The sequence below is a fragment of the Rattus norvegicus genome, chromosome 9 (genome assembly GCF_021556685.1).
Source record: "Rattus norvegicus strain SHRSP/BbbUtx chromosome 9, alternate assembly SHRSP_T2T, whole genome shotgun sequence".
Lineage (NCBI taxonomy): Eukaryota > Metazoa > Chordata > Mammalia > Rodentia > Muridae > Rattus > Rattus norvegicus.
In genome coordinates this window covers 40,068,945-40,082,811 of record NC_141542.1, presented here as the reverse complement: position 1 = coordinate 40,082,811, position 13,867 = coordinate 40,068,945, and the positions used below count along the sequence as shown (strand labels likewise).

The 13,867-nt window shown below is 43.5% G+C and overlaps 1 protein-coding gene across 39 annotated transcripts in view; it reads left to right on the top strand.

The window, feature by feature from the left end:
• The window catches only part of Rims1 (regulating synaptic membrane exocytosis 1), a 499,822-nt gene that overhangs the window by 275,903 nt on the left and 210,052 nt on the right, over window positions 1–13,867 (top strand). For all 39 annotated transcript variants that reach the window (XR_015628955.1, NM_052829.4, NM_001398595.2 and 36 more), the window contains 2 exon segments: window positions 242–579; window positions 4,112–4,953. Coding sequence is in view for 37 of the 39 variants with exons in the window: in NM_052829.4 (NP_439894.2) it covers window positions 242–579; window positions 4,112–4,953 (1,180 nt within the window). In the remaining 2 variants the exon portion in view is untranslated.

Here is a 13,867-nt window from a genome sequence, read left to right as displayed (position 1 = left end):
CTCAGAATCATTAAGTTAAAGATAAGTGAGAAAAATATTCTACTCTGCTTGCTCAGTCTTTAAGCCCAAGCTTTGCTATAGTTGACTGTGAATTGTGTAAAATATATTTTCATAAGAAATTTTCAAAGGTACATATGAAGAAGATGGTGTTCTTTTTGTATAATAGATATTAATATACTAAAAGTAAGGTATTTCTAAAAGATGGAGAAAGTTTATATTGCTTTTTCTCTTCTCCAAATAGGTTATGTGGGTATGCAATTTATGTCGAAAGCAACAAGAAATCTTAACGAAATCTGGAGCGTGGTTCTTTGGAAGTGGCCCTCAGCAGCCTAGTCAAGATGGGACTCTGAGTGACACGGCCACAGGTGCTGGATCTGAGGTGCCAAGAGAAAAGAAAGCAAGGCTCCAAGAGCGATCAAGGTCTCAGACGCCCTTGAGTACAGCAGCTGTCTCTTCCCAAGACACTGCTACCCCCGGTGCACCGTTGGACAGGAACAAAGGGGCTGAGCCCTCACAGCAAGCCTTGGGTCCTGAACAGAAGCAGGCATCAAGATCAAGAAGCGAGCCACCGAGGGAAAGGTAATAATTCTCTAGCAACAAAAATTGAGGCCTTGGTGGAAAGTGCCATGTGTTATCAAGAGCCCAAAGTCTATGTGGAGGAGTATGTAAAAGTCTTACTTCTTAGGGCCCATATTCAAGGCAGCAATGGGCCCGAGATTTTTGCAAATCTCTAAAATATGTCAGCTCCTAAGAGATCCGTGTTGGGAAGTTTGTTCCTGTCTTGCACAGTGAAAGTTAAGCCAATCATTTGAATTATAATCTTCCAACTCTGAGGTGAAAAAAAGGCCCTAGAAACGCTATAGAATGAGCACTTCGGTTAAATGTGTGTTCTTAAAGAATACGGTGCAGAACCTGGCCAATTGAAATGCATTATGGGACATCAGAGACTTTTTGGGGGAATGGAACCATTCTGTTTGAGGTCTTTCCAAAGGATGCCACTGGTTAGAGTACAAGTAGTAGAGGAAGGAGAAAGAGGGAGGGAGGGAGGGAGGGAGGGAGGGAGGGAGGGAGGGAGAGAGAGAGACAGAGAGAGACAGAGAGAGAGACAGAGACAGAGAGAGGCAGAGAGACAGAGAGACAGACACAGAGAGAGAACTGACAAGGCAGTAAGGAAAGAGCTTAATTTTCATAGATTTTTTTAACCTAGGCATAATGTAAAGCCATCAAAGATGTAAGCGAAGGATAAGATGATGAGAGAATGTACATCAAATGTTTCATTCATCCATTCATTTATTTGAGTTGATGCTGCCCACTAGAAAACAGAGACATCAAAAATGATACATGACGCGTCTTCTTGACGCTCCTGACTGGTGGTGTAATGTGACTTTCACCAACCTGCCGGCGGCTTAAATGAAGACATGGAGACTCATATATTTTAAAAGCTTAGTGCCCCTCCTGGCTTCTCTAACCTGACTAATTCTGGACTACATTCCAACACGTGGCCCGGTCTACCTCTGTCTGGTTCTGAAACTTCTGCCTACCTCTCCCTCTGCTGCTGAATCTCCAGCTTTCTTAATTCTTTTCCCAGAGTCCCCCTTTCTGACCGGAAGTTCCGCCCTCTCTTCCTGCTTCCACTATTGGCCAATCAGAGAATGCCTTAGGCAGGAGAGGCAGGAACAAATATACATATATTCTGCCAGCACCAGCACCCGGAGGTGCCAGCACAGCAATTAACAACTGTGAATGTAGAGACACACTTTCAGTATGTGTCCGGGTAGGTTACCTCAACAGGTGGGACCTGGACTAAGCTTGATTGCTTCTATTTGTGTAACTCGTGCTTATGCCACTAGGTAAGTGGTAATCTCCAACCATGAGGACTTCAAAGTAAGGCAGGTCTAGATGACAGTCCTAACAGGCAGTGATAACACACTTTGCAGGGGCGTGCCAAGTTTTAAAGGAAAACACAAGGTACCTGGCCAACATGCCGTGCCTACCTAACTGAATATGGCTGTGAATTCAGCCAGCACTCATTAAGCAAACACTATAATTAAACCCAGTGCCAGGAACCAGAGGGTGCAGTGATGGTGAGGACATATCTTGTCCTTCACAGTATGGGGAAGCAATATCCCAGGGAAGAAAGGGCTTTTGAATTATGGGTTGCAAAATTCCCAGATATTGGAGGAGAGACAGAGAACAGTAGGGGAGAGTGTGAGTGTAAGCAGAACTATTTTTAAAGAAGTCAGAAGTACTTTAGGGGTAACAGGATGAAGCTCACTTGATTCCAAAGAGTAGTGTGTTAAGAGACACAAATATTAAAGATGCACGTCGAAGCTTATCAGAAGATAGTACCTTTAAATATGACAAGATTGGTAACAGAACAGATACAGGTAATGACGAGAAAAAGTATCACTGGCCGGACCCTCAAAACAGAATGGCAGATCAGTCCTACCATGTGCCTAACATTCAAGCTGTGGTAAAGCACCCTCACAGATGTGTTTCCTTGAATGCTCTTATGAATTCTGCATAGTAGGCAATAATTACAGCATCAGCAGAAGAGTAACGCAATTCAATAGAAGCTTCTAGCAAGTAAGTGTTAAAACCCAATGAAATATTTGCAAAGAATACCGTAATTATGAAGATGTGGTGGTATCAGACCCCTTCTATTGTAAAATTGCAACCTCACACTTGAAGATCCACTTTCCGGTCCATGCTCTTTTCCAGTCCATGCTCTTTTCCGTTTGAAGTGCCACAGTGATATACATACCTCAAGCAGAATCACCATGCTTCCTTTTGACTCACTGCCACTTTGTCCCCTTTCTGTCCTGAATAGTCCTCACCCATCCCACAATGTGTCTGAGCAACTACACTAATCCCCAATAGAAACAACTGATTGCAGGTTTTTATATATATATATATATATATATATATATGTATATATATATGTATATATATATGTGTGTGTGTGTTTGTGTTTGTGTGTGTGTGCGCACACACGCGTGTGAGTATGTGGGCGTGTACACGTCCATGCGCGCGCGCACACACACACACACACACACACACACGCACACACACACACATACGGACTTGTAAATAAACGCTATGCCCCTCAGGAGGATTCATCAAGGACCCTAGAATTACAAAGCAAGCCTGGGGTTGTCTCCACTTTAACTGCGCATTGGAATAAGTCCAGAAGGCTTAGCCAAGGCAAAAATATTTTGCAGTAACTTCTGGCATAACCTCAGGGTCTTGCCTGGCCAGGACCTTTGCATAGAGAAATACTGAAGAGGACTCTGAAGTCCATCTTTACAGGATTCAAAGACCTGCCGAACCCCCTTCCTTTTAATTTTCTCTTCACCCATGACAAAAAGCATTGAAAGATTTAAAAACTGGCTTCTTCTTCGGGGCTCTCTTTGGATATAAGGAGGAATGAAGGAGTAGAACATCGCATTATGTCTGAGCCGAGGATTCTCATTGGTAGAGGAGCTGCCTGGCAGACAGACAGACAGACAAATTTCAGTGTTTCAATTGGTGTTCCTTAAGAGAGTTAAAATATAAGATAGGTTTAGCCATTGCTTTCTGATTAACACTACAAAAGACAGGCTGGGGCATAATCACATCAAACAGAGTTTGCTGTTATCAGGGATTTGATTTCCGAAGAGAGCACACATGTAATCCTAAAAGTCTCCCTGAGAATCAAGTATGTAATGTTTATATTATACACTAGTGGAAAACACATTTGATCTTGTAGTGATGTGTGCTTATCTTTAGAACTTATGCTATTATTGTCCATATTACTTCTGTCTGAAACATTTTAAGTCATAGGAGGACGTAAACACAAACTGTGCCTGTTGAGTTAATACTAATGTTTTTATTTAAATTCGAACTTTAAAAGGTGAAAAGAAGTTTTTGATCCCGTTGTAATGCAAAGGGATCACATTTTCAATCCTAATTAGTACATAAATTTAACCCGGTCCTTGACTTCAAATTTTAAGTAGACACGGGATTCGAAGTAATTATATGAAATAACTGATTTAGGGCTTGAATGCTGAGAGACAAGAATGTTTCTTGGTGTGCTGTTTAAATGTTATTATCTGTTCTCTGCGCAACACAGGAAGAAGGCTCCAGGGCTTTCAGAGCAGAATGGCAAGGGAGGCCAGAAGAGCGAGCGCAAACGTGTCCCCAAGTCTGTGGTGCAACCCGGGGAAGGGATCGCGGATGAGAGGGAGAGGAAAGAGAGGCGGGAAACCCGCAGGTTGGAGAAAGGGCGCTCCCAGGACTACTCAGACCGGCCTGAGAAACGCGACAATGGCAGGGTGGCGGAAGACCAGAAGCAGAGGAAGGAGGAGGAGTACCAGACTAGGTACCGCAGCGACCCTAACCTGGCTCGCTACCCGGTGAAGGCGCCGCCAGAGGAGCAGCAGATGCGCATGCACGCCCGGGTGTCCCGAGCGAGGCACGAGCGGCGCCACAGCGACGTGGCGCTCCCGCACACCGAGGCAGCTGCCGCCGCGCCGGCTGAGGCCACGGCGGGCAAGCGCGCGCCGGCCACCGCCAGGGTCTCTCCCCCGGAGTCCCCGCGCGCACGCGCGCCCGCCGCCCAGCCTCCCACCGAGCACGGGCCACCGCCGCCGCGGCCAGCCCCGGGTCCCGCAGAGCCACCCGAGCCGCGCGTCCCCGAGCCGCTCCGTAAGCAGGGCCGCCTGGACCCGGGCTCGGCCGTGCTTCTGCGCAAGGCCAAGCGCGAGAAGGCGGAGAGCATGCTGCGGAACGACTCGCTGAGCTCCGATCAGTCCGAGTCCGTGCGGCCATCCCCGCCCAAGCCTCACCGGCCCAAGCGGGGAGGCAAGAGACGTCAGATGTCGGTGAGCAGCTCGGAGGAGGAGGGCGTGTCCACACCGGAGTACACGAGCTGCGAGGACGTGGAGCTGGAGAGCGAGAGCGTGAGCGAGAAAGGTGAGCGCGGCTCGGAGGTGGAGAAGCGCGCCCGGTGCCTGCCTGCCCAGAGATGGTGGGCTCGGGGACCGCTGTGCCAGGCGCACCTGCGCCTGAGAGATGCGCCGGACGCCCGCCGCGGAGATGCTGCGCTCCGATGTCCCTGCGTACCAGACGCACAGGCGCCTCCATTCCCCTGCAGGCATGCCTGTGAGCCGCACTTAGAGGCGGGTGGCCCGCGGTGGACACATGCCTACTGGCTTTTGAGGTCCACGTGCTGAGGTCACAGATGCAGGTGAAGATGTTTGTGTTCCAAGATTAGAGGTGGATACCTAGAGCACTCTCGGGTAAAAATGCAGGCTGTGGAAGGTTGTACTTTTCTTTCTCTCTTTCTTTCTTTCTTTCTTTTTTTAAATGTATCTAACAAATCACCACTGCCAGCTCCAGTTTTGAGTGGGAAGAGTTTCTTACTGATTTTGCTTCCAGTCATTCAGGGAACTAAGAAGTGCAATCTTAACATTTTTGGGGTGCATTTGTTGGGGGGATAACTTATTTTCTAGAAAACTAAACTGTGAGTGTGAGTTGTTTACAGCATAAACAACTATATATATATAAAAAAACTTCTTTGTACATATTCAATTCGTAAAGGTACATTTTCCTATTTTAAAAGTGATCCGTCTCGAAGTTTGTGAATGGATTCTAAATGCTGTTATTTGAGATGTTACATATTATGTTTTGCATAGTAATTTAAGGTATGAGATTCACATTCCAAAGTAACCAAAACAGTGTGGTGGGCGTTTCCCTTCAAATCAGTATTTTATAGTCTTTTTTTTTTCTTTTTTCTTTTTTTTTTCGGAGCTGGGGACCGAACCCAGGGCCTTGCGCTTGCTAGGCAAGTGCTCTACCACTGAGCTAAATCCCCAACCCCAGTATTTTATAGTCTTATAGTCATGTATCCCCATTTTGGCTTAAATTAACTGAAGTAAAGTAAGTGAAACCATTCACTTCCTTAATCTCACCAGCTATATTTCAAGTGTTTAAAAAAAGAGAGAGAGAACTGTTAAAAAGTGCTGGTCTAGGAAGTGCTTCAATTTAAAATTATAACTACACAAGTCTTTTGGTGGTGGGTATTCACATTTTGATGCTGTTCATTCAGATAAAGCTGACTACAGTCTTAGCTTTGGTGGTGATGAACTTCCTTCCGATAGTGTTGGGTTTCCTGTGTGTTTATCTATGTATTTGTGTGTGGGTAGGGCTATTCTTTCAGATTTCCCCCTCCCATAATTTATAACTTCTAGATAATACTATATTATGTACTGAATATAACAGATTTTCTTTTAAAAATTTTTGTTTTCTTATCGTCTTGCTCCAAACTGCTTGTGCCTGGGCCCTCTCCATTCCTGGCACTTCCTAGTGGAGCTCTATACAAGGAACAGTTAATACATCTCATTCTATCATTGGTGTTCTTGCAAATCAACTTGAGATAGTTGTCTCTGGAGTTTGGAGTTTATATACTTAAGATGGATTTGACCCCTTTAGCTTCCATTCAGATGGGCTCTCTCTGTAAGCTGCACACCGGCTACAGGCGTGTACAGTCGGTCGATGAATAGACTGAAGTAACTGCGGTTGAGTTTCCCCTGAAGGGGTCGGTTCAGTGTTTATTACATGAACGCGTCCACTTGACCGTTGTGCAGATAACTATCGATTGAGGCGGTAGACATGCATATTCTCCTTAAAGAAAAGAATCACACTGAATATTCATTAGTTTATGCTACATATCTGGATGCATGTGGGCTCTGGTTATCATACACACACACACACACACACACACACACACACACACACACATATATATATAGCTGCATGGACAATGGATGCAGATGCAGGGCCTGGTGTGATGTGTATAGTTCTTTACCTCTACACGTCGGTATTTTAGACATACCTCATGGACTGGAGTAAAAGCTCTAATTCTGGGGATACAGGCAGGAGCGTCATAAATCCATATGTCCTGATTCGTACATAATCTCATTTTCAAGTGAAAAATTGGAATTTTCCTAGCATCAAAGTTCTACTCTAATATTTCAATCCTAGACTAATCCCTAAAAAAACGAAGTATTAACTCCAATTATAAATAACCTCTTAATACTGTAGCGTAGACATGTTCCTACTCAAAACTTGTTAATAAGTGGTACCATACCCCACAGTTCTCTAAGGGCTGTTTGAGCATCCACGACAATCTACAGTACCTTGTGACTGCACAAACTGCTTAACCTTCATGTGTCTTCATTCTCTTATTGGCATAAGTATTTAATTTGTGAGGTTGTTGAATGGAAGATCATGCATATGTATCAAAACCAGATGTTAAATTAGCATTCTTCCTGGCTTGGTTTTGCTCGTGATGTCAGCCCAGCAGACAGCTGTGTCAGGTTTTTTTTTTTTTTTTTTTTTTTTTTGTCTGTCACAGCGACAAATACCTGAGAGAAGCAACTTGGAAGGAGGAAAGATCAAGTTTGGCTCCCAGTTTCAGAGATGCCTTGTGTGGTTAGCTGGCTCAGTTGTTTGAGTCTGCAGGGGGCAGGGGCTACCCGTCTCCTGGTAGCCGGAAACAATAACAGGAAGGGACCAGATCAAAGGACATCGTCCCAGGACATATCTCTGGTGAACTGTTTCCTTCAAACAGAACCGACCTCCTGTAATCATTTCTGTTGTATAGAAATAATGATGTTGAATCACAAATCCACCAGATAAGTTGGTAATGGCTGATTACTCATGATCCAGTACTGTCCCCAAAGCTTGTTTTTAGCACTGTCACATGTAAAACCAGACTTTCAACAGGTGAGACTCAGAAGGACATGAGACTCATCTTAAACCCATTTGAGAATCTGAGGCAGGAGAATTGCCATGGGTATGATGCCATCCTGGACTGCATAGTGAAAAACGACCCCAAACCGTAACAGTATCTAAAGTAGTAGTCACTGTGACTTAATTACCTGTGTCTGACATGCACAGCAAAGGAATATGCATTATATGTCAGGGGACCTAGTGGGATGAGCAGGAGAAGGGGTGGTCTCTAAAGAAGTTTCTTGAGGCTTAGTAAATGCCACGGTATGCATTTTAGAGCAACATAGTATATGATTTAAAGGGCTTGGTAAATATCCTTTTTATATCCTGAGATGGAGGGATAAGATGAGAGCTATACTCAAGTTGTGTGAATAATACAGCTTGGGTTGAGCCCAGAGCATTTCCTTCTCTGTTCTAAACCATCCCTAGGTCTACCCTGGAAGCTTCTAGCCTCTGAACAATCTAATCTTTCAAACTGACTGATTCAGTACAGTTTCTCCTGGCTTCTGATTGAATTGTTCTGCCTGGCCTCATTCTTTTCTGACTTCTTCTCATTCTCTGCCTCCTTCTGTCCCCACTTGTGTCTAGCTTGTTCTCTATGCAACCTATCCCAGGAAAATTATTCCGGTAAAACTACCATATGTACACACCACACACCACCTCACTTTTTCTCTTGATGCTCTTTAGTAGCCTCTTTCCTATGCTGTTCACATGAGAGTTTCATGTATCCTATCACTGACTCATTGTGTCAAATCTTTCTCTGATTCATCACTGTGTCTTCCCCTCAATTCTATGTCATTTTCCAAACATGGCTGCTTCCTTCTACAAACCAACCTTGCCTTCATTGACAGGGATTAAAGGTGTATACTAATGGCATGTCTATATTCCAGCCAGATTGTACTGTAATCCATGGCATGTCTGTATTCTTGCTGGATCAAGATCTAGAGGATCTTTGGATGTGATCCTTTGCCAGAGCAGCCATGTTTCTGGATTAAAATTCCTCTACAGCAGTGAAAGAGCAAGTTATAGCTGACATTTTGTAGGATATTGGCTTGTCTCATTTGTCAATTTTACAATTAATACAAAATTTTTGAGGCTTTACTTTTTATTATTTTTTTATTTTTTAAAAGTCCTATCCCAACCCCCTTTTCTGCTTCTATGAGGCTGCTCCCCTACCCACTCACCCACACCTGCCTCACTACCCTAGCATTCCTCTACTCTCAGGCATCTAGCTTCCACAGGACCAAGGGTCTCCCCTCCCACTGATAGCAGGTAAGGCCATCCTCTACTACATACGCAGCTGGGGCCATGGGTTCCTCCTGTGTTGGTGGTTTAGTCCCTGGGAGCTCTGGAAGGTCTGTTTGGTTGATATTGTTGTCCTTCCTGTGGTGTTGCAAACCCCTTCAGCTCCTTCAGTCCATCCCCTAAGTCATTCACTGAGGTGCTTGTGCTCGGTCTGATGGTTGGCTGTGAGCATCTGCATCTGTGTTGGTAGAGCCTCTCAGGGGACAGCTATTCCAGGCTCCTGTCAGCAACTGCTTCTTGGCAACAGCAATAGTGTCTGGGTTTGGTGTCTGCATATGGGATGGCTCTCTATGTGTAGCAGCCTCTGGATGGCCTTTCCTTCAGTCTCTGCTCTACTCTTTGCCCCTGCATTTCCTTTAGACTGGAGCAATTCCGTTTTAACATTTTTGAGGAGGGTGGGTGGCCCCATCCCTCAACCAGGGGCCTTGCCTAACTTCTGGATACGATCTCTACAGGTTCTTTCTCCCCTTTGTTGGGTATTTCAGCTAATGTCATCCCCATTGGGTCCTGGGAGACTCTTGCTTTCCTGGCATCTGGCCCTTTCTAGTGGCTACCCCCAGTGGCTATCTCCCATTGCTACACACCTCTGTTCAATTTTGTGACCCCTCTGTACTTCTCCCCCATCTCCTCCCACACTTGATACCGCCCCCCTTTCCTCTCCCTACTCTCCTCTCCCAGATCCCTCACTCCCTCTACCTATGTGATTATTTTGTTCCTCCTTCTAAGGACTGAAGCATCCGCACTTTGGTCTTCCTTCTTCTTGAGTTTCATGTGCTCTGTGAGTTGTATCCTGGGTATTCTGAGCGTTTTGCCTAATATCTACTTATCAGTGGGTACATACCATGATACCTAGTGTATTTTAACTACTTAATGTATTACCATATTGATCCACTGACATTATTGCTTTTATATACAAAACCCTGTTGTCTTTTTAATTCTTAGCGAGTGACTAGTTAGCACATCCTACAGATACACTAAAGTTAAAACATACTGTGTATATTCCTTCTTTCCCAGAGTTTACATCCCTTTGAGAGTATAATCAACAAATAATTTTAGTTGGCTTTAGTGACACACGACTGTAGTCCTGGCACTTGGGAGGTTGAGGCTAAAGAATTGTGACTTGTGGCTACCCAAGTCTATAGAAAGTGCATGGCTCACTTGTGCTACACAGTCAGACCCATTTTCACAAAAACAAAATGAAACCAAAGGAAACAAAACAAAACGAAACAAGGGTTGCATACACAGGTCACTGTCTAGCACGCGCAAGTCACTGGGTTGATATTTCAAACTTATTCTTTTCCCACCCCCAACTTCTCCTAGATCTCTCTCACCTTCCTGGTCACCCAGATTCATGCTACCACTCTGTGTCTCTCTCTTCCTCTCACTTTTTCCTCCCTCTTTCAGTAAAAAAATAAAAGCAAACAAAATCAATAAAGCAAATTAAATTAAAACAACACAAAACAAGAAGCATACCAAAACCGTGGAGTCGGCTTTATGCTGGCCAACTACTCCACGGCGTGGAGCCCGTCCTGGAGTGTGGCTGATATCTCCAGGACCACTCACTTGGAGGAAACTAAATTTCCCTTTCCCAGAAGTTATCAGTTGCAAGTAGCTTTTCGGTAGGTGTGGGACTTCATGTCTACTCCCCTTTTCAGGGCAGGACTTTTGACTGGCTGACCATGCTGACACAGTGTCTGAGTTCACATATGCACCAGTCCTGTGGTGTCTGGAAGATCTGCCTCTGGTTCTTAAAATGTTTGTGCCGCTTCTTCAGCATAGATCCCTGAGCCTTGACTGGGGGGCTTTAATAAAGACATTTAATTTTTATCTGAGTGCTCCTAAGTATCTAAGGGTTCATGTGTTGCCAGATAAAGAAGTTATATATCTCTTTTCTCGTAGCTTACGGATATTAACCAAAGTTAAGTATTTCTCCACAGAAGAGAAAGGGTTAGCAGTAAGCTTAATCTTAATTATCAGAAGGCTCATACATTTACATGAGAAGCTCCAGTGAACGTGTATGAAGAGGTCTATGAGTAAAGAAAGGCCAAGATCTTGCCATCTTGAGAAAAGAAAGAAATGGAGCCAGTTTGGGGGAGGAAGAAAATCTACCACTCTGTTCCAAGGTCTTGATTTACTTATTCTAAAAAGGAATTTAATACTGAAGTCCTAAGTCAGAAGGAGCTGGAAGAAGTAGCTTGATTCCTTCACTTTGGGTGAAAAATACAACGTAAATTCTCTATGCCTTTGAAGTGTGTGTGTGTGTGTGTGTGTGTATGTGTATATGTATATGGGTGTGTGTGTATATGGGTGTATATGTGTGTGTATGTATATGGGTGTGTGTATGTGTGTGTATATGTGTGTGTATGTGTATATGTATATGGGTGTGTGTGTATATGTGTGTATGTGTGTGTGTATGTGTGTGTGTATGTGTATATGTATATGGGTGTGTGTGTATATGGGTGTATATGTGTGTGTATGTATATGGGTGTGTGTGTATGTGTGTGTATGTGTGTGTATGTGTGTGTGTATATGTGTATATGTATATGGGTGTGTGTGTATATGGGTGTATATGTGTGTGTATGTATATGGGTGTGTGTGTGTATGTGTGTGTATGTGTGTGTGTATATGTGTCTATGTATATGTGTGTGTATATGTGTATATGTATATGGGTGTGTGTATATGTGTATATGTATATGGGTGTGTGTGTATATGGGTGTATATGTGTGTGTATGTATATGGGGGTGTGTGTATGTGTGTGTGTATGTGTGTGTGTATGTGTGTGTGTGCACGTGTGCACATACTTTTTCATTTTTATATATTTCTGTATGCTTGCTTAGTGTCTAACAACCAAGTGTTTTTTGCTGGTTTATTCTTTGCTTTGTCTCATTAACTTGCACACGGAGGAGATGGCCGTAGGATGGCAATTATGAACACCAACCCCCAAGAATCCAACTTGTCTGATTTCTCTTCCTCTGGGTCTTACAAAGCATACAGGAAAGGGAAGAGAGGCTCTGATGAGTGAGAGATAAATATGATCCTTCTTCCTCGTAACCTGTCCCAGTGAGCGCTCCCAGGCGCTGCATGCTTTGAATAGAGGAGGGAGAGAGAACTGAGAGAAAGCTAAAGAGATGAGAGACAGAGACAGGGATCTACATGAGAGATATGTAATGGATCTCAGCTGTTCAAACACATATGAAATTTAAATCTTTGGAAGAGATGGAAAGACCATAACACCCCACACTTTTTTTTGCTGTCTGTTTGTCCATCCATCCATCTGTCTGTCCATCTATTTGTCTCTATCTCTGTCTTCCTCTCTCATGTAACATGATTCTCAATTTCTAATAATATATTAAAATTAGGTAAAACAAAGAAGGCTAGACATTTAGTTTTGGATTCTGCCCTATATAAAAATGACCAAAAAAAAAAAAACCCTTTTCTTTGTTCTAAAATAAGAGTTATGGATATAAAGAACTCCTATAAAAAGGAAAGAAACTCCATAAAAAGGAATTGAAATCTTTACGTCTAACATAATTATATCCCATAATATGTCTTTCCAAATTAGGCTACAGCTAGGAATATTAGTCATTTAGCAGCATCTGATAGAAGTTTCTGTTCTTGACTCAGGAAAACTAAATTAACATCTGCACTACATCCTTAAAAATAATCACATAACATTTGCATGTGATATGTGATAACTATATTGATATAGAACATCTTAAAAATAAGTAACTGCCCGTCCTTTGAAGGGGAAGTGGCTGCGCTTCAAGGCCCATTCAGAAAACCGTTTGCCGTTGAGGATCTCATTGTCACCCATTTAGTCTCAGTCAGGTTCCTTGTAAAATGCAGAATCATACTGCAGTGCTCTGACCCATTTTACCCGGTGGATGAAAAGGTTGTCCTTACTCTTGGTTCAGTTCAGCAGAATCACAAGGTCTCAGCATAGGATGCTCTCCTTTTGAACGGTCCTGGAGGGAGAAAGGAACGTGGGTGCTGAGAGCTTCCCAGTTTCCTGCCCTTGAGGCTTCTCACTTGCCCTAGCTCTTTGAGCATGGGATGTGTCTCGTTTCTTGCTCCAGCCTAAGCTTCTGAGAAACGTTTCTCGTTGGTCCACCTGCTAACCTGCTTGTCCGTGGGCCAGTGTGGCTGTCTTGCTTCTATCCAATTTCTGACACTAGGTCCGGGAATTGAACCTTGTTGTGGTAATTAGCCATGTCCCTAGAATGGCAGGATTGAGTCTGATTTTATTCCAGGCCCTTTAAGTCCAGGTCTGTAGTCCATGCACATGATTGAGAGGCTCCCTCTCTAGCTACTGATGCCTTCTACATTGTTCTTGTATTGTCACATGACAACTCTGATTCCCTGCCATTTGGAATTTAGTGTTTCTTGCCTATAACCATCTTCTTTGCATGTCATATTTTATCCTCTTCCTACCAATTTTATTGATCGATTGATTTAAAAGCAGTTCTGTCATTCCAACTGGCATATCCAAATTTATTTTCAGAAAACTAAGGCTGTTATCCACAAGATGAAATCATTATTGTTTAATTCCTTAAGACTACACAGAAGTGCATCAGACAGGGTGGTATGTATTTTCTCAGACAGAAATGTATTTTCTCACAGTTTTTTTTTTGCAGGCTACAAGTCCCAGATGTACATACTGGTAGGTCTGTTTTCTTTGATGAGGCATGAGAGTAGGGCCTTTCTGGACTATGTTTGACCCATTCTTCCCATGTTTTTACATTATCATTCCTCAGCCTGTATCTGTTTCTACATTTCCATTTTTTCTAAA